Source organism: Takifugu rubripes, chromosome 15 (genome assembly GCF_901000725.2).
Source record: "Takifugu rubripes chromosome 15, fTakRub1.2, whole genome shotgun sequence".
NCBI lineage: Eukaryota > Metazoa > Chordata > Actinopteri > Tetraodontiformes > Tetraodontidae > Takifugu > Takifugu rubripes.
Window position 1 is genome coordinate 14,270,544 of NC_042299.1, and position 19,175 is coordinate 14,289,718.

Consider the following 19,175-nt stretch of genomic DNA (forward strand, 5'->3'; position numbering starts at 1 on the left):
AACACACAGTTACCTCTAAAGCCTGCAACTGTAGCTGGGGCTCTATGACGGTGTGGATTTACAGTCCTTACAACACATGCAGCTGCGTACAAGTGGTTTTGGTTTTGTGTCCATTTTGCAGTGTGGGGAAAAAATATAATCAGCGTTAAGAAGCCCTTGTGGCGTCGAGCTCAACACAAAAACAAAAGTAACGAAACAGGGACATTTGGATACAGCCGAGTAAATTTATGTGTATAAGTGATTTTCTCTTTTGGTTGTTGAAGGGAAATAAATATTTTGAAATATCCAAGGCCATCCTGAAGACGATACACTACATTTTAACGACAAGCAACAGTAATTACAGAACTACGGTAAATAAGACTTTACGAGATCCTCGGGGACACTGTCTCCTCCCAACCTACCTTGCTCATTTTGCTTTTGCTGTCAGCAGTGAGGAACGACATGTTATTGATCTCATTCATCACCACAAAGTTCTGCTCTTCCCGCTTGAAGTTCTACAATGCAAAGAAAGATGCTCGTGGTCGATGTAATGAGCTGCAGCAAGTAAGGAAGACGCGTTCGACGGCCGAGCAGAACACTCACATGAGATTTGGACCAGAAAATAAAGACTTCTCCAACCATTCGGAACAATTCCTCTGCGTCTGGATCTGGGCACGTCAACCATCTTGCCCTGTATCAGAATAACAACAACAGGCCTCGGAAGTTTCAAATGGTGGCTTCAAATGGAATTCAAGTGGACTTTACCTGTTGTTGTCGATATATCGGATGAGCAGAGGGTAGAGGGCATACAAGTCTCTGCAGAGAACCGCAAACTCATCGCGAATAGTCCCGTCTTCCTCATCCGCCTCGGTTTTTCCCTCCATCCGTAAATGGTCTTCTTCGGCCACTACCTTCGACGTGCGCTTCTTCAGCTTCTCCATGGTCGGGATGAAGTGAGATTTTAGCATTTCTGGCTTTGCCCTGCTGACAATTGGTTGCGAAAACACTAAAAGGAAATGACATGGTTTAGTGAGTGGAACCAAAAACTGCGGAGCGGATCACTGCTGGTTTAAGCACAGCTCACCAGCCAGCCTCTTCATCCAAGAGGCTTCGTCAATTCCTAAATTGTTGACAACAATTTTCATGATGCTGCCCAGGAGCTGATTGAGGTGTTCTGATGTGACATCAGTGCAGATCTTGCTCTCCATCTCTGGAAAGTTCTCCGGTCCTCTCTCCCACCAGCGGGGCAGGTAGTTACACAGCATGGGCAGAGTGATTTCAATCACGTGAGGCATCTCAGTATAACGAGCGCCTGACTCTGCCAAGTCACCAATCTCCTTCAGCAGCACGTCCAGTTCTGGGATGTCTGGGCATAATTCTTGGACCTCATTGGGAAGGCCCAAAACTTTGAAGGAGAGGTCGTGAAAAGTCATTTTTCCGTTGTTTTTTTCCATAGTTGACATGGAATCAATCAGAACAAAGAGCGTCACACTCACTGGCTCGCTCCCTCGGAGTCTTTGTGGTGTACACAGAGAAGGCGTTGAACTCATTCAGATGAGGCTCCAAGTAAGCCACCGGCATGGCTGCTGCAAGGTGCGCCAAACACTCCCCGAGAGCGGGCCTCTGCCTACAGCGGACGCACAATATCCCGACAATAAAGTTCAGACATTATCATACCTCATTGTTCGCAGTTGACGAGGATGCAAATGTACCGTTCAACGTGTGGATTCTTAACGGTCCCTAAGGAGTAGATGCTGCACATGATGCGATAGCATGACATCTGTAGATCATCCACTGTGTGAAAGCAGCAGCGTGTCAGGGTTGGTACAGGAATGTGGGCAATTAGGAAGCGGAAAACGCAACTTACAGATGACATCATCTCCAAAGAGATGCTGAGCGATGTGATCAAACAGGGAGGTAAGAACTGGGAGCAGGGCGATGGTGGTGTAGTTGATGTTCTGGGACACACCTTTCACTTGCTATGAAAACAGAAGCAGGCCATAAAGGCAGAAGGAGCACTTCCAGTGTTTAATTAATAAACACTAGCCTGACACGGCGATGTTGAAAATGACTATTAAAACCTGTCAAGATGCAGATTTATCATTATATTCCCATTTTTCACAGTGGCCTTGGATTACCTGATTGCCTTTGGATACTTTGCCCAGTTTGAGGTTCTCTACCATCTTCTCTATGTCATCAGCAGCACTCTCAAAGAATGATCGCAGGCCCGCCTTAACAATTTCAGGCCCTGACTTCATCACTGTCCTAAAAGAGCCATAAAAACAAAGGTGACGCCAACAACAGTAAAGAGATTTTACATCCTGGTCGAAAATGCCACATTAATACTGAACCTTGCATCCAGGGACCGCGCAAGAATGTGCAGGCAATTTACAATTGCCGAGGCGTCAGTTCCTGCGAGAGAGACACGATTCACCACGTGATGCATTCAAGACAAGACCAATTTGATCTGTCTGGTAGCAACTGATCATATCATGCGGTCACAGTAAAGGAGTCACAGAAAAGAGCGAAATGAACCACATGGAAACTGATGTCTTACCGAAGAGAGAGACTCTGTGTCTCACCAGAGCCGACATTTTACAAAAGATACTGAGGTAGAAAGGAAAGAAAAGTGCAAGACAAGGAAATGCGGACAAGTGGTGAGAAAAAAAGATATAGTAAAAGAATAGAAAACATGCCAAAGCTGTCTGCTCTATCTGTTTAATAGAAGAGCTCACCTGGCGATCATCTCTTTCTCCTTATTGGAGGAATGCCCACCGCTCCCTAAAACTTTTGCAGGTGTCGATAAGAAGTAGAGGCAGTGGTTTTTGAAATATTGGTTGATGAGAGGCATTAAAATCTAAAAAGAGGAGAAATCTGTGAAGACAGCTGCCAAATGGCGCACAAAATAGTTTAACATAAACATCCCACCTTGGCAAAGAATTTGATTTCCTGCTCATGAGGTGATTTTTCCACTCGTCCACTGCTCACCACCGCCTCTGTAACACATCACATAGTATGGTGGGTTCAGGGTGATGCTGTAACAAAGAAGGATTACACATTTCACTGTCTGATCTTGGCTGTACCGAGGTGAGCGATGAACTCCTGGGCGATTTCCATCCACTTCAAGAGCTTCTGAAGGAAACCATAAGCAAATCTCTTCTCAATTGATGAGATGTCAGACTCCATGTCTTTCAAGCCCCTGAAGAGAGTTTAGTCATATTTACAGCGTATTAGAAGATTTTCTCTTGCTGTCCAAAACAAATGTCTGCTAAATGTTCTACTGAGTATCAATTGTTCTTCCACATTAGAACCTTGTGACGGCGTATCCATTAAGCTGCAGGAACTTGAGTAGCTCATATGCTTTTTCTCTGTCTCGTGCTTTTTCTTTCGCTGTCAGTGTATCATAGGGCACTAGCAGAGGATGAGTTCCGCCTCCTACGTAGGAAGAAACAAGGTTAACACAGAATCTCTCCACTTATACGTGTATGGCTTCCTTCCTTAGAAACAAACCTTTGGACTGCAGTTCTAACTTTTTCTTCCGTCCCCAGGTGTTATGGTAGTTTTCGGCCAATTGTTCTGCCATAGACTTTTCAGAAATACAATCTATTAATACCAAATGAACCTTTAGCATGGACCAATGTGAGATTTGCAAATGTACCTGCAGGTCTCTGGAGAGAGCCATGTGTGTGATGTCAATGGGCTGGGGGCTGTAGCCATGGCTTGGATCATAGGTGGCCTTGAAGAGAAAATAATATTAGTGAAGATATAATAATAATGATATATAGGTAATATTAATAACAACGGAGTCGTATATACATCCAACCGCTCTGTACCTGAGCAGTCTGTGAGATTTTCCGGGCAGCTGCCTTCTTCTTCTCTGATTCTTCTTCATCTCTGGCTTTATCGATGTTCCACTCCCATGCAATCATGGCTTTTATTGACTCTTTGATTGGCCAACGGTAAATCTCTTTGTCCTACCGGGAGGAAAAGTGGGGAGTTGCTGCAGGCAGAGAAATGCAGGAGGAATCAGAGTGAACTTACCTTCTCGGAAAAGGTTTTGTAAGGTCTGAGCATGGGATGAGTTTTTGCATTTTCATCCAGGGTTTCTCCGTAGGACCAGTTGTTCTGGATCTGGCACAGACATATACATGTATATAATGGGGATCTTTTATTGTTGCTCACTAAACTTAAATCCTTCCTCCGTAATCACTTTATGCATGTAAGCCAACCTGCTCTTCTCTATCTGGAGGAAGAAAACAAGACCAACCTTTTCAAATGCCCATTTATCATGAGTGTATTCAGCATATCTGTTGATAAAGGCGTCCAGTCGCTCAGGGATGATGGTGCTGTTGATGGAGGTCCAACAAAATATTCAGCATTCAGCATTATTTCTTACTTTACTGATACTTTTTACCCATAAAGACATGATCTCACTTGGTGGTGTCTACAGGTTTAGGGTCAAAGTTTCCCTCCGCATCCACTGACGCTTTCTTCTCAGTTTTGGAGGAGTAGCTGGCGTCCACATAGTCCGGAGGAATGGCCCCAGCAATGGCGCATAGACAGGGCATGGAAATCTTAAAAATCTCTGCATCAAATTTCTGCAATTACAAAACAAAATGCAAATGAACTTGCAATATTCCCAGAATAAATATACAGTCGTCAGCACAAATCCATGGCAGGAGCAGAACCTTGTGGGCAAGTGATTCAAAGATCCCCCAAAACAGCTTGCGGGTCAGGTGAAGCTCTTCCTCTGACGCGACCCCAAAGTTGGCCCAGCCATTCGGGAGGCAGTAATATTTCCAACACCGCTCGTAGTGATTTGTCAGAAGCTGTTAGACGTAAAAGAGAAACTATGAAATGTGCCCACTGAATAATGAAGATTTTTTTTTCAGATGTAAAACACTTTGATCCTCCTACCTTCAACGGCATTTTGGCATACTCGTTGAGAATAGGCACATCAAACACGAGACGTCTCAACAGGTGCTGAAGCATGGATGGACGCAAATGTCTGAAAAACAAGTAAAGGATTTACCTGACGGGTAGAAATGCTGGAAAGGCTCCACCATAAAGTGAGACTCACTTGCACAGTGCCATGAGGCACTCCTCTATGATGTCTCTCTGGGCTTTAGTGAAGGCTCGCCCGCGAGACAGCCGGTAGATGGTGTGCAACATGGAGTCGATCATTATTGCTCTGTGATCGCTGCCGGCAAACAGAGGAGCACATTTGGTGATGAGCGGCAGCACCGCAGAACAAAGGTAGCGGTTCAAAGCCAGGGCCATCTCTGTGGTGCTGAAAGCAACCTGGTGAAAGAAGACGGACGCTCACCTACAACTGTCGTTATCTGTCTCTCTAATACAACTGCAGCTTTGCGTGGATGCTCACCGTGTCCAGAGAAGCAGCAGCTCTCATGTCAGGGAGAAATCCGACCTCCAGGACATGGAGCAGGAAATCCTGGTTGTCGATACCGTACACTCTGTCCAGGAAGAGAACCATGGGAGCCTTGTGATCCGGCACAAAACTGGCTGACATCTTTGGTTCGATGATACTGTTGTCTAAGCACAAAAGAGAAAAGCAGGGATTCATTAGAGGTGCTTTTTACTGGTAAAATAACTTGGAGAAAATTGTGGGATTACCTTTTCCAAAAGAAGGAATCTGAACAGGAAGGCTGATCACACCCACCAGATCCTCAATGGGGACCAGAGACCTCAGAATAGCCCTGATCCTTAGAGCCTCACCTTTACCAGCCTGGATCAACTGCATTTACCGACATTTGCGTTTTTAATAAACAGTTTCAGCTAGATTATGAATTGAGCGGGTAGGATTCTATTCCAGCTCATAAACAGCTTACATGCATCTCCGGAGCACAGCGACCAAGCAAGTCAATAAGGGCGGAGTAAAATGACATGATGGCATTTCCCAGGTGCACCCTGTTCTCCTCATGTTGCTCCTCTCCTCCAAACCTATCGCGGGAAAAATAGTTGAGCTGTCAACTGCTGCTACAGCGACTTCAGAGGCCATCACTAGCATTTGGGAGACGCTTACATTGGGAAACGTCTGTCTTTCTTCGTGGTCGGCCCATCCCTCGCGGGGTCCTCCGATATCTTGATGGCCTCTTCTATGGCCGCTAACAGACCGTTGCCACCCTCTCCTCTCAGGGCAGGACCGAAGCACTCGGGCCTCCGAATGAGGAGGCGTACTACCACGTTGGCATTCTCCTCTACACTCTCTCCTACAGCCAAGAAAACAAGAGTAGTTGTGACGGGAAGAATTCACTATTATCAGCACAATGGGATTTTGTCTTTGCATCAAAACAAGGATCAGACCATTGACAAATACAGCAAATCGAAGAAAGTCAAGGTATTTCTCTCCACCACAGGGATTCCATCCAATATCGGGGTAACCTTTGGCCAGTAGCATTGGACAGCTCTGAAGTCCACAACCAGCCAAATACTTCACCACCTGGGACCATGTGAGTGCATTTAAAATCTGAACAATATCTGCATGACAGCATTATGGTCGCTTTAGACACGTCAAAATGTATTTCACCATTTCCAGATCCTGCTCTTGGAGGGCCAGTGCCAGCTCATTGTTGTCAATGCAAGAGGCTGCAGCCACATCCAGCGGCGTGGAGCCCCGCATTCCTGCAGAGAAAAAATAAAGTTTGGGGAGCATTCAGTAAATTCTCCCACAAAGTATATATCACCATGCAATATATATATATATAGAAATATAAACAAGGCTAAAAGACAATCACCCAGGCCAATGCCACTGTTCTGGAGAAGGTAGCTGAGGTGGTCAAACATAGAACGCTGATTTTGGCGACTGATCCGGCAGAAATAGCACAGAAAGCGGCAACAGTTTGTTACCACACGAGGGAATCTGATCTCCTGTTGCAGGAAAGTGTGTTTCAAAAACAAAGCAGTTAATGGCCGCGCTTCATCTCATTACTTGGCATTCCAGAGCGAGGGTTATTGATACACAGAGATTTATGAAAGAAAAAAATACCTTGGAGTCCCCACCACCCAGTACATTAACCATGACCTCCATGACAGTTTCATGCATGCCAAGCGCTCGCATCAGGTTGGGGTGTTGATAGAACACTTTGTTACTCATGATATTTCTGCAGAAGATGAAAAAATATTGACACTCTCCATTACACACTTCAAAATGTAAATATAGCCACATTCAGATATCCACCCAATGCTTTGAATCATAAGTCGCTCCTCTTCTGGGCCCATCTGAACAATGAGCAGCGAGCGGATTTGTCCCAAGCACTCGAGCAGATCCATGGTGTCAATTATAGAGACGGCGTTGATGGTGTAGGCCTTGGGGAGGGCGCGGATGAGTTCACCCAGCCCATCATACTGCCTGTGAAGGAGGCTGAACATCATACGCACAAGCTCAGGATTCTGGATGAATGACTCCTGGGCCCAATGGATGGTCGTATGTGAAATGAGCTCCTGCAGCGTGCCTGAGGATCACATACAGTATAATGGATTTGGTCTGGGGAATTTTTATTCAATCGACAGTCTTCAACGATACAAACACAAACACACACGCATATATTTTATGTTTTTATGAGAAGCTTACTTGGTTTTTTATCTTCCTGCGGTTCAAGTTGCACTTCCACCTTCTTCTCGCGGAACTTTTTCACCCTTTCCAACAATCGGACCAGCCGCCCACGGAGCGAATTATCCACTTCTTGCTCCTCCTCTTCTTCGTCGATGTGAACACCTTGGAGTGGAGTTGTGATTTAGAGGCTGTACCACAGCGTTAGCGGTGGACTGATGATACAAATGCAGCCTCACCACAGTGTGTAAGCAGAGCGTTGTGAAAAATCAGCATGGACTCGCGGACCTCATCGGGAATGGGGCACTCTTCATCTTCAGCACAGTTCTTGAAATTCATAAGCATGTTGACCTACGCAAAACCAAACATTGAACGGCTTCAGATGTGTATTGAGTAGTAAGAGAATTTGTCCTGCTTGATATCTGTGTAGATTCACCTGCTCCTGTGGCGGGGAACGAAATTCCCGGGTCTTGCGCGCCGTCTCAGCTGCGCTCATGGTGAAAGCAAGCATGAGTTCATTGTAGCGCTGCCTTTGGTTGGACTGTATCTGGCTGACAAACATGTCTGAAAAGGCGATAATCGCCTCCACCCTGTGCCGGAGCTCACAGTCGCAGAAGTACTGCAGCAGAGTACACATCTGTGGGTCACAAAACCAAACCAGTCACTTTAATTCTACCATTACAAAACCACAAAAAAGAGTTTGCCCATGTTTCTGCCCATACCAGAAAGGTCAAACAAACCTGTAATTTGACAGACTCAGGCAGCTTCATCTGAAAAAGACCCTCCTCCAGCGATTCTTCACTCTCCCCACTCGTCTCTAGATGTTTCTCTTTCTCTGTTTCTTGAGCTCCTTTTTCACCACTGACTCTTTCTGTCTCTTCCTTATGTTCTTCCTGTGGCACGAGGGCTTTTGTGCTCTCTACTTCTTCCTGCTCCATTTCTTCCTCCTCCTCTTCACCCAAACCATCGTCTTCAAATTCTTCTTCTTCGAATTCTTCTTCCTCCTCCTCCATTGCTTCCTGCTGCTGTTCCCCCACAGCTCCTGCTTGTTGGGGAACCTCCTGTTCCTTCTGCTCTTTTGTTTCTCCATTCTCTTCGGCGGGCTCTTCTTCTTTCTTGCCGCTGAACACCGTGGGCTCCAGCATCTTCAAAATGTGTGTAACATCTTCGTCGTCAAACACACCCATGATGAGGAGCGTGCTGATAAGCTTGAGGATAGGAACAAAATGAAACTCAACACTGCCTCCCACAGGGTCTCTCATGGCTTGAACCCCATCTTGCACAGCCTCCGTCAGCATGTTCAGGGCCCTGGTCTTCAGCACCTGGAAGCACAAATCAACAGCCTTTTTGTTCATTCTCTCTTTTGAGCATGTGATTTTTTTTGTCTCGCTAGTTTAAAAGGGGCCATTACAGAAGATTATAATTATTGGTTAGTCATTACCAGCTTAACGGGGTTAACATTTAGTCACCCTGCATTGTGACATGACCAAAAAAAGAGAGCTGCTTCCTTACCTGTAAAGGGATGACAGGACTCAGGGTGTAGATGTCTTGATTTGTTCCCACAAATCCAACAGAGGAGAAGTGAAGTTTAGGTCTCAGACACGTGGTGAGGCCCACCCCGGGAAGAGCACACGATTTATCAGTGTACAGAGTGATACTGCGTGTTTCATCCGTCATCGGAATGATAAATTCCCTGTTTGTTCCCAGTCGGCCTCTTTTTGCAGACTCCAGGTGCATGCTGATGAGTAGGTCATAGAAGCCACTCCTGATTGGTCCAGGCAAGTAGGTGTTCTGTATGGCATAGAAGAGCTGGGACTCATCCACATGGCTGCACAGGGCATGAGCCACGCGGTTGTTTCCCAGGGCACACACTGAACCGTACAGCTTCAAAGTATGATAGTGGAACTTCAGCAAGTCCATCCGCTCAGACAGTTCCAGGATGTCGATACATCTGGAGGATTCAAGCGTCATTTGGGTGAAAAAATAAAGGTGACATCCTTATATGTAATGTTTTGTCAGTGATTCTGACCTGTTCTCTTCTGGGATGTGGAGGGCCATCATGGTGAGGGGCTCATGGCACTGGACAATCCAGCCCAGTCGCTCACTTACACGACCCGTCTCTGGAGCCAAGAAATGGTTAGGCATGCGGCTCCAGATGACCGGGGTTAACATCTGGACATCTAGTCTAGGGGGACACTGGGGGACCGTGTTCTTGCGTTCACTCCTGAACATGGCGGCGGAGATCGGCATAATGTTCTAGCGCGACAAGCAAACCCAGAGAAAAGATTCATTGGAGAAGGCAGAAAGCTCTGTAAGAGGTTCTGCTGTTTCATCAGCGTACCTTGAGCTTGCCGAGTTCAAACTGGATCATATTCTGACTGGAGGGAAGCACGAAGACAGCTGGGAACAGTTTTGTGTTAGGCTCCACCTGCGAGAAGACAACACCCCATAGTTGTGGAACATACCTGTGGTTTTATTAGAAAAAGTGTGACTATTGGAACATAGCTGACCTGGTAAAAGGTGTTGATCTCTTTTCCATTTGCAGTGAAAGTCATGAGTCCTGTGTCCAGATCAACAAGACAGCCGATGATAAAGTCCTCTTGACTGACCCGAGTCTGCTGGGAGTTACTGAACTCCCCTCCCCACACCATGTAGCAGTTACTGCGTTTTATACTGGGAGAGACCGTTTCCATCAGGTAGGCTCAGATTTTGCAGACATACGCGTTTGCTGTGAACAGGAACACGTCCTACCTGTCGTGTATGTTGCCTTTGTCGTCGCCAACGGTGACTGTTACATTTCTCACTTTGTTTATGTCAAAATGAAGGTCATACTGATGATAATCAGGGGTGATCCAGCCAACCCAGATGCCACTGGGCTCCTGACCCGCAAACACTCGCACAGAATAGTAGTACTGGTAAAGGAGGATAAATGGTGATTTTTAATTTTCTTAATAGATCTACCCATCTAGCTCTATGTCTGTCTGTCTGTCTGTCTGTCTGTGGTCTTACTGTGGTCGTGTTGAGAATGATGTCGACATCGTCCCTGTCATCTGGCACCACATCCTCCACTAACCGTGGCATTGTGGGAACAACAGGGGGCGGGTTAATCAATGCCGCCTTCTTAGCCTTGAAAAGGAAACTGAAAATAGCAGCGACAATTTCAGCGACGAGGTTGAATTATAATCGCTGTATATGATATTTAAGCCATGCGCCTTTCTAATGTCAACAAACCCTTTTTTCTTGCTTTTCTCAGTGGAGGCATCTTTCTCATTCTCTCCATTTTTGATGGCGGGGATTTCTTTAGGCACAGATGGTTCTTTCTTGTCCTCCTCCTGCTCTTTGCGAGTCGCGGACTTCTTCAGAATTTCGAAGTCAGAGTCGGGGTCCACCTCCACCACGTCTTCCTCGGGGATGGTCAGGGCACGAGTGAGGAGGGTGGTCCCTGCAGGAACTTTGAACGTTTCGTGAAACTCGATGGGCATGCTGAGTCTAAAGAACAGCAGGTCTGTGTTGGCATTCTGGGATCCAAATGTCTTGTGGGTGACTTTGAGACACGGAGGAGTTTCCACTGTCCCATCTACCCGAGTCACCTACACCGCAATGGAAGGTGATGATTGACAAATGTGAGTTCAACTTTTGTCCAATAACAGAATTCCTGTGTTATTAGAAAAAAGCTCATGATGGGTCCCTTTCTGCAGGTGTAGCTAATAGCAGGTACTGTAGTTAACAATGATAATGCGCATCATGTAAAATACCTCCACGTGAGGGTGGTCTGTCGGTGCATTCATGAACTGTGGGAGGCTCTTGCTGAACCACATGGTAATGTCTCTCTTCATGTTAATGGCAAATGGTTCAAATCCCTCTTGCAAGCCACAGATGGTAAAGTAACGAAGACTGCTGACATTCTGGCCCAGGTTGATCCTGCCGACCTGGGACAGACCCAGACTGCACACCGGTATGAAGCCTGTAGTTGTATAACACACATAGGAGCTCAAATATTAAAAATCCAAATACCCACACCTTGAAATTTATACTCACATACCCTCTCCTATCTCAATATCCTTAAATGCCATCTCAGAGCCTGAGTCGCTGATCAGCATTTCTCCATTCAGCGTAAACATGATATTCATCTCTGTGAGGTCAATCATACATCCAACCACGTCACCAGACTGCCACTGTCGCCCAAAGGACTCCATACCCATATGCCAACGTTGGGCCTGGAAAAAGGAAGCACTTTAATTCCCACTTTTGGATTGCAGACTCATTGGGATTTTCACAAATGCAAAAAAAGATTTTGGTCCTGCCTTGAAGCCATTGAAGACATAAGCCAACTCATCTCCTCCAAGTTCTGTGTCGGCACGAACACTGGGTCTGGCCCAGCCAACTCTCATCTCTCCAACGGTTACGGCTTCAAACTCAAAGTACCATTTCCCCTGTGTGATAGCATAAGATTTCTCTGCTCTGAAAACTCTGATTTTGTCTCCGCGGGGGCTGCCTGGTCCATCTGCACCTGCACGGACACAAAAGAACACTTCAGAATTAGCCTAAGCATTTACTAAAAAGTGTTATTTTGGTGGGTTAGATCGTTCAAAGACACACTGAAAGCTTCTTGCTTGTAAAACTTACTGCTCTCCTGGTCAGGTGGTTCGATATTATAACCGTATCCAATGAGAGTCCGAACAGCTGAGCAAACGGTGTCTCTGTTGGTCTTTTTAGTCTTTTCATCCAGTAGGTTGTAGGGAACAAGCCGAGGATTCCGCCTGTTCACTATATCCTAAACAAGTAATATAAAGATATGAAGGGACTCCAGAGCAGCCTTTGCTTCCAGCCTCCTCTCAGGTACCTGCACGATGCTGTAGGTCCATCCCTGACGGACCCGGTCTCTGGCCCACACGTTGTGTCCATTTTCTGCCAGTCGTTCCACAAGAGTGTTCTGATTTGGAGTCAGCTTAACATGGTTGAGGTCTAAAGGAGCTGGCTTATATCCACTGGTCTGCATATAACTAGCAAACAATGCTGAGTTATTGGGATGCGTCCTAGCGAGGGAGCATAAAAATCAATCTCACAGCTCACGTTTTAGGAAGCTTTATCTTCTTCAGATTCTCCTCTGCTTTCTCATCTCCCATTCCAACATGGCAGCCAAGCGCCAGCAGAGTCCTTTAAAAAGACGTGATGCAAATAATTAACAAAGCTCCTGACAACATGGCTGTTCACGTAAAGATTTTGACTTACTTGAGCGTCTCTCCTGACATCGCTAAATTGTAGTTCTTCTCTGGTTCAGGCAGACTCTGAAAATCTACCAGACAGGGGTGCAGCTTCTTGTTGTCATCACGAAACTTGAAAAGCCACGATAGAAGATTGTTAGTGTGCAAATGAGCTTTTTACTGTCAGCAGCAAAAATAACCAGTCCTGCGAGCACATACTGGTCCGTATGTCCATCCTTGCTCAATGCGAGTGACGGCCCAGAGCTCGTGGCTGTTTTCTGCAAGCTTTTCTCGAATCCGCTCCAAGTGAGGAGGAAGAACAATCTGAAAAGAATAAAACACGCACACGCATTTAAAAAACAAACAAACACAAAAATGACGAAAAGACAGATTAAGAGCGCACTTGTATCGTGTCGACGGGGCAAGGTGTGAAGGCTGTATGTGAAAGGGACTGAGTGGGACCCAGCAGGTTGCGGACGTCTTCGAAATCATGCTTGTACTCCTTGATGGGCTCAATCCGCAACCGGTCCCTGGGCAACACGGCTTCATAGCACGGGGCATACCCGGGCGGGGGGAGGAACTTGAAATCCCCGTGACGGCCTCCCAGGAGAAACCGAATCCTGGTCAAATTAGAAGGAAACGTCTGTGTCATTATTACACAACAAAACTTTCTTCTTTTTTTTTTTTAAGTTAGCCACAGCAGTGGTAAACGTTCTCACGTGACGCCTGCAGAAAAGCTGACCACAGGGAAGAAAAGGCCGTCCAAGTTGAAGTTCTCAAACATGCCCCGGACAGGGTGGCCGTTGATCCGGAAGGAAATACTCGGAACGCTCAGATCCAAACAGCAGCTGACCACATCTTCCGCTGTTAGGATGTGCTGATTGGGCGAGGCAACGTGACGAGGAACACGCCCTGTGAGCATTCACATAAGTCACAGTGAGTAAATCAAAGCTTGTAAACATAAATGAACACTTGGGAAGTGGTATTTTATCAGAATATTTAGATGAAACCAGAATATTAACCGTCCAGTGTGTGTGCTTTGGTTTCACACATCTAGTGCTTTACCTGACCAGAGGTGAAGTCCATCAAATCCATACGAGTACAGGTCATCACCGACTCCGTTCCCCCCCCAGCCCTCCCCTCCGCCGGGGTAAGGACTGTAGCCCTCAGTCAGAGCCCAGCCCACACGCAGGTGATAAGGCTGAGCTGTGAGGAAAGGCTCAACATGGTCCACCATCACCTCAAAATACCACTTTTTATACTGAGTGGATCCTTCACAGGTTCCAAGGAAAATGTTGGGCCTCATGCTGAAGCACAAGCACAAAACAAAACGGAACGCTTTGGCACTGTCGGCATAAAATGAAGACAGAAATGTACCTTCGGCAGTTGATTTACCTGGTTGCATAGTTGATAATGTTGGTCTGAAGCAGGAGGTCGCGACCAGGGAGCAGATTCTCTGTGATGAGATTCTGATTTGATCTGACAGCAACACCGTTACACACACACAGGGAGCAGAGAACATCCAGCACCTGAAAATACAGGAAGACTCAAGCGTAAAGAGGCTCAGAGTGTTTAAAATACTGTTTAACCTTCCTGACCTTATGGTTACGGCCATGCTTGTCCAGCAGAGAGATAATTGACTTAATGTGATTCTCCTGGATGATATTCAGCACCTCTGGACTCTCAATCAAAACACAGTACAACACCTCCAGGATTCCTGTCATGGAAATGTCAAAGCTACAATAATAACACTGATTCCATAAAACAACAACACACTACAGTAGTGAAGCAATAATCACTCAAACTTCATCGAAGCTATCGTAAGATGTCTACATAACCAACCGATGCAACCAGTATTGTATGGTGTGCTGTCACCTGAGGACGCTTCCAAGCGATCCAGTTTACTGACCAGCCAGTCGAGGTTGTCACAGAACAGGGCGCAGTTTGCACGATTGCCTCTGATCAATGAAGCTTCGTGAAAGAAGAAAGGCAGAGGAGACACGTGAAGGCCTCATAACAATGGTTACTACGGTAACCTAAAACCACCCCAGGCCCGTACCGAGCAGTTCATACAGTAAGTTGACTATCTCCTTCCATGATTCTGCTGCTTCTTCCCCGGCATACTCTGAAAAGTGGGCTGCTGTGTTATAAACGTTGAGTCGATCCACACAGTCCAAGACAAGGGTAATCATTCCCTGTTCAAACAAAAGACAGGATTAAGAACGTTCATTAGAGACCAATCAGCCATGATCTAAGATTCTACCTCTTCTTGGAAAAGGTTCTGTCTGTTCTTGAGGGAGCGAAGCTTGAACTGCTTTTCCTCGTGCTCCAGCTCCTCTTCGGGGGGTCGGAAGTAGAAAATGAGGTCCTGAAGAGAGAGCACTACTGCGTCCATTGGCAGAGAAGGAGGGTTTGCCGATTTGTTTTTCCCACTCAAGGCATCTAGTCCCCTGGAAACGTGGGGGGAAACTCTATAAATCCGCCAGAGAAACATCAGTAAAGACTCAGATGAAGGTCAATAATTACTTGATGAACTGGTTGAAGAGGCCGGTTGTGCTGTAAATCATTCTGGCAGCTTGGGACTCCTCAGTCTGTGATCTAGCCACTGTTAGAGCATCATCCATGTGGCCCTCTTTATGAAGTATAGCCTGCAATTAAGCACGCATTTGACGCTCAGCATTTGCCAACTTATAGATTTTGTTGTAGGTCGTTTACGCGCGTGGGTTTACTTTTCTCTTTAGAGGACCCAGGCGTGCAGATTTAGCGTCCACGGCCGCATATGTGAGCCACAGTCCCGATGACACGTGCTGCACGAAGCACATGGACTCTCCATATTTAATTTCAGGTGTGCCCATTCCTTCCACGTCACGCTTCTGGGCCACTTCAATCTTCTCCTGTGTGTTTGGTTAGAAATAGATTATTTATTAGAGCAACGAAGGAGAAAAAAAAAAGACATTTAAAGTTCCAGCACATGTGACATGTGACCTTTGAGATTCTGAAGCAGAAAGCAGACATCTTGGAATTGGCCTTCTCGGCGTCGACCAAGAGGAGCCCCTTGTCCTCATCCAGGAAAAGGTATCGGCCTGTTGTTATGTGACGTATTCGAAAAGACTGTCCCCATTTAATGTGGCTCCCACTCCAGCTACAAAAGAGCACGAGCATGTGCAACATTGACTGTCACTGTAAATTCGTTGTCCTGATACACAGACGGTGGCGTTTACCCGATACGCAGTGGCTCCAGTCTCCATAGAGATCGTGCGTGACTGCACACGGCCCCTCCTTCATAATGAACAACTCTAAAAAAAAAAATACCTCAGCTTATGATTCCAAGTTATGACTGACTATTTCCAACCTGTCAATCATCAGTTTATTTCAGATGGCAGCAGTAATATGTGAGGATATTGGTCACCTGCGCTGGTCGTCCCCTTGTTCGGCTCCTGGAATCGCCAAACACTCGTCCATGTGACCATGGAAAAGTCTTAGCACGTACCCTCCGGAGAGAAAACCTAGAGGAAAAATCATATTTATCAAATGTGAAGAGGCCTTTGAACAAAAGCTGCGTTTTATATGTACAACAACAAAACGGCCGACCTTCAGCGAGCTCGCACCCTGACATCACCGGGGTCATAGTCCACAGTGTCTGCATGAAGGAGGCATCGACCATCAGGTCCCCGCTGGCGTAAGAGAGATGCTGAAAGAAAAGCGGCGCTTTGGTCAAATAAAGCTTATTTAATAGTATAACTCGGGAGTAAAGACGCGTGGAAATAAAGTGACGGTTACCAGGTAACGCTCAGAAGAAACACTGACAAGAATGAGGTCATCTCCCACCCTGACCTTCTCCCCTTCAGACCTCTGCTTGGACGCTGGATGGATGGTCCACCAGCAGGCCTCTCCTGTGATGGACAAAGTACCAGTTCAGAAGGTGAGACCAGCACTTGTGTGAAAAGTGTCTGCATTAGGGAGCCAGAGCCACCTGTGGAGTCTTCCTGCAGGCCCACGTCAAACGCCAACTTGTCCGTCAGTGACCGGGACGTCGTCAAGCAGCTCAGGTACTGCAGCAGAGAGGGAAGCGAGGTGACCTCACGCTCAGACCGCCCGTTGGGGGTCGTGCATGTCGAGTGTGCTCACCATGCTGGAGTGGGTGTGTCTCAGGAGGATGGCGTGTCCGTACAGCAGCGTTCTGTGACCCCCACCTTGGGATGACTGGTAAAAAAAATTTAAAAAAGGTTAAATTATCCTGATAAATCCTGTGGTTAGGTCCACCAACGTGAAAAAGGTGTTGTGTTAATGCCCTTGGTCGTTGGGGAACACTGTAGTGTTGTTTGAAAGAGAGCAAATTTACCCATTTATCCAGATCCACAGCCTAAAAGAAAGAGACTGAGTTATAAACAATGCTCTATTATTAAATAATATACCAATTAAATAGGAAAGAGACCCTTTTTGGTCATATTTGCCCCCTCACCTCATCCAGGGAGGTGTTGGACAGCATCTCTTGCAGCGCACGCACAGACAGCGACTGTTCCAAAATGAAGCAGCAGATGGCGAGATCTGGGGGGACGCTCTGAAACACAAGCCCACCACTCACACCCAGCACAGAAGCAGCACGTGTGTCATCTGTATCCCTTCACTACCTGAGCATTAGAGGTGGTCTCAAGGAAACACAGGCGGTTCCCAAAGCCTTCGCAGGAGAGACACACCTTGATCTGTTCTTTAAGAATGGAGGCGGTGCACTGGAGCACCACATGGTCCCCCTGTGGGGGGGGAGGGGTAAAAGAAGAGGCAAAATCAGGAACAGGAAATATTATCATACTGCTATTAATAGGTGATTATTTAATATAACTTGAGATAAAATGAGCTGCAGCATGAATAAATCTGACATGATTAATTTGAATGGGGGATTAAAAATGGACAAAATATTATAAGTAAATGAATGACCATCAATTAAGAAGGTGACAAAAGTTAAAGAGCAGTTTTCAGACACAGTTTCTCGTAACCTTGACTGGCTTTTGTCTTGACAATGAATTTCTGTCTGTCTGTCTGTCTGTCTGTTAGTGACCCAGCTCTCTGTCCCCCCCCCCACTGGCACCATGATATCAGCCACTCCCACTCTCACCCCCGACTCTCTATTTCAAGCCGCTGCACCTGCTGTTCACACATCCTATTCTGGAAGGCGACCGACATTTAGGGTCTAGGATTTGATACAGGGAGGAAAATGATTGGCCCAGATTAGGCAGACGCGGCTGCAGCCAGTCAGCTGGCGTGAATTTGCTGGGACAGGAAACACTAAAAGATATTTGTAGAGAGTCTGAAGAGGCAAATAATGGATGAGTTCCCTTCACAATAGCTTCTATTCTGTCTCTGCAGCACTTTGTGAGGCTGCAGAGCAGCAAATCGACACCTGTTTGCATCAATGTCATGTCTTCATATCCTGATTAAAGTCATAACTTATTATAATTATTATTATTATTATAATGGCCACCAGACTGGAAGGGGGAGAAACAACTATTTTTTCCATCCACATGGGCTTTAATAAGCAGCCACTTAAATGGGCCAAGCTCTCAACCTGTTAATCTTTACACTGTAAATTTAGACCTCAGGCACACGAGCAAAATGAAGAGGGCTTTATGCCACCTTGCTGCCATAGTTTTCAAACCCCTTCCAGCCATTCAAAATCAGCTAAAATGCAAATATTAAAACGTCTCAGCACAAATCCAAACATCTCTGGCAGACCTAAAATGAACAAGCCATCATTAAGTGGATAGAAGCCACGGGAGACACCATCTGTAGACGAGAAGCATCTCTCTCATGCTAACATCAAGGCTACGGTTACCAGAGTCCTGAAACGATAGCTGAGCCATCATTGAGTACCGACAGTCCGACCACAGGGCATCTCTGCACCGCATTAGCGGAGCGATCACCACAGGGACGGCGTGGCAGTGAGCAAGGCAACAAAAATAAACGGGATTAATTGGATTGATTAAAATGTTTTCAACCAAACCATTTGTCACTGAACTTTCAAAGAAGAAAAAAAACAACAACCTTGAATCTCATTTCAAATTAATGTCCCATTATGGGGAAAAAGGGCTTGAAGTTGAGGGAAGTGAGAACAATCAGACCCCCCGAGGTGTCGTCAGATATCTGACATCTTGAAAAATCAGCCCCCATGATCAGAATTTGACATAAATCTTTCTTAATTGTGTTATTTACAGAGACAGTTGTTAAGAATGTGAAAAATGATTATTACAGCTGCAATAAAAAGAGAAAAGCATAAATCCAAACAAAAGCATGGAGATGATCTGCAATAATGTAAGGTTATAAAAACCTTTAGGTCTCATTTCTGCTGCTTTGAAATCAGATTGGAATCAACATTTTATTCAAGTTCACGCTGTAATCATTAATAACCACTAATGAGTTTGGCTGAT

General features: G+C 46.0%; 1 protein-coding gene across 12 annotated transcripts in view; it reads right to left on the reverse strand.

Annotated features, from left to right (window-relative positions):
* LOC101072939 (ryanodine receptor 1-like) overlaps positions 1-19,175 on the reverse strand; it is a 35,810-nt gene that overhangs the window by 16,129 nt on the left and 506 nt on the right. For all 12 annotated transcript variants that reach the window (XM_029848169.1, XM_029848168.1, XM_029848165.1 and 9 more), the window contains exons 2-72: positions 17,385-17,504; positions 17,216-17,314; positions 17,096-17,116; positions 16,882-16,956; positions 16,727-16,805; positions 16,534-16,646; positions 16,345-16,444; positions 16,163-16,259; positions 15,975-16,049; positions 15,739-15,895; positions 15,483-15,647; positions 15,280-15,401; positions 15,017-15,203; positions 14,813-14,948; positions 14,629-14,724; positions 14,352-14,470; positions 14,149-14,282; positions 13,819-14,060; positions 13,473-13,665; positions 13,157-13,373; positions 12,973-13,077; positions 12,782-12,885; positions 12,623-12,706; positions 12,393-12,552; positions 12,176-12,323; positions 11,854-12,059; positions 11,592-11,766; positions 11,305-11,513; positions 10,781-11,139; positions 10,559-10,688; positions 10,301-10,461; positions 10,060-10,222; positions 9,891-9,977; positions 9,579-9,805; positions 9,062-9,500; positions 8,290-8,871; positions 7,986-8,186; positions 7,789-7,900; positions 7,571-7,714; positions 7,178-7,451; positions 6,986-7,100; positions 6,735-6,867; positions 6,527-6,621; positions 6,304-6,439; positions 6,023-6,209; positions 5,829-5,940; positions 5,614-5,734; positions 5,363-5,532; positions 5,060-5,280; positions 4,897-4,987; positions 4,668-4,808; positions 4,414-4,577; positions 4,247-4,325; positions 4,021-4,110; positions 3,813-3,953; positions 3,638-3,715; positions 3,490-3,565; positions 3,291-3,414; positions 3,063-3,178; positions 2,908-2,975; positions 2,715-2,836; positions 2,537-2,586; positions 2,331-2,391; positions 2,118-2,244; positions 1,847-1,958; positions 1,692-1,773; positions 1,476-1,606; positions 1,064-1,384; positions 745-985; positions 583-670; positions 402-494 (exon numbers count right to left, since the gene is read on the reverse strand). In XM_029848169.1, the coding sequence (XP_029704029.1) occupies positions 402-494; positions 583-670; positions 745-985; positions 1,064-1,384; positions 1,476-1,606; positions 1,692-1,773; positions 1,847-1,958; positions 2,118-2,244; positions 2,331-2,391; positions 2,537-2,586; positions 2,715-2,836; positions 2,908-2,975; positions 3,063-3,178; positions 3,291-3,414; positions 3,490-3,565; positions 3,638-3,715; positions 3,813-3,953; positions 4,021-4,110; positions 4,247-4,325; positions 4,414-4,577; positions 4,668-4,808; positions 4,897-4,987; positions 5,060-5,280; positions 5,363-5,532; positions 5,614-5,734; positions 5,829-5,940; positions 6,023-6,209; positions 6,304-6,439; positions 6,527-6,621; positions 6,735-6,867; positions 6,986-7,100; positions 7,178-7,451; positions 7,571-7,714; positions 7,789-7,900; positions 7,986-8,186; positions 8,290-8,871; positions 9,062-9,500; positions 9,579-9,805; positions 9,891-9,977; positions 10,060-10,222; positions 10,301-10,461; positions 10,559-10,688; positions 10,781-11,139; positions 11,305-11,513; positions 11,592-11,766; positions 11,854-12,059; positions 12,176-12,323; positions 12,393-12,552; positions 12,623-12,706; positions 12,782-12,885; positions 12,973-13,077; positions 13,157-13,373; positions 13,473-13,665; positions 13,819-14,060; positions 14,149-14,282; positions 14,352-14,470; positions 14,629-14,724; positions 14,813-14,948; positions 15,017-15,203; positions 15,280-15,401; positions 15,483-15,647; positions 15,739-15,895; positions 15,975-16,049; positions 16,163-16,259; positions 16,345-16,444; positions 16,534-16,646; positions 16,727-16,805; positions 16,882-16,956; positions 17,096-17,116; positions 17,216-17,314; positions 17,385-17,504 (10,503 nt within the window). The remainder of the gene's footprint in view (positions 1-401; positions 495-582; positions 671-744; positions 986-1,063; positions 1,385-1,475; positions 1,607-1,691; positions 1,774-1,846; positions 1,959-2,117; positions 2,245-2,330; positions 2,392-2,536; positions 2,587-2,714; positions 2,837-2,907; positions 2,976-3,062; positions 3,179-3,290; positions 3,415-3,489; positions 3,566-3,637; positions 3,716-3,812; positions 3,954-4,020; positions 4,111-4,246; positions 4,326-4,413; positions 4,578-4,667; positions 4,809-4,896; positions 4,988-5,059; positions 5,281-5,362; positions 5,533-5,613; positions 5,735-5,828; positions 5,941-6,022; positions 6,210-6,303; positions 6,440-6,526; positions 6,622-6,734; positions 6,868-6,985; positions 7,101-7,177; positions 7,452-7,570; positions 7,715-7,788; positions 7,901-7,985; positions 8,187-8,289; positions 8,872-9,061; positions 9,501-9,578; positions 9,806-9,890; positions 9,978-10,059; positions 10,223-10,300; positions 10,462-10,558; positions 10,689-10,780; positions 11,140-11,304; positions 11,514-11,591; positions 11,767-11,853; positions 12,060-12,175; positions 12,324-12,392; positions 12,553-12,622; positions 12,707-12,781; positions 12,886-12,972; positions 13,078-13,156; positions 13,374-13,472; positions 13,666-13,818; positions 14,061-14,148; positions 14,283-14,351; positions 14,471-14,628; positions 14,725-14,812; positions 14,949-15,016; positions 15,204-15,279; positions 15,402-15,482; positions 15,648-15,738; positions 15,896-15,974; positions 16,050-16,162; positions 16,260-16,344; positions 16,445-16,533; positions 16,647-16,726; positions 16,806-16,881; positions 16,957-17,095; positions 17,117-17,215; positions 17,315-17,384; positions 17,505-19,175) is intronic.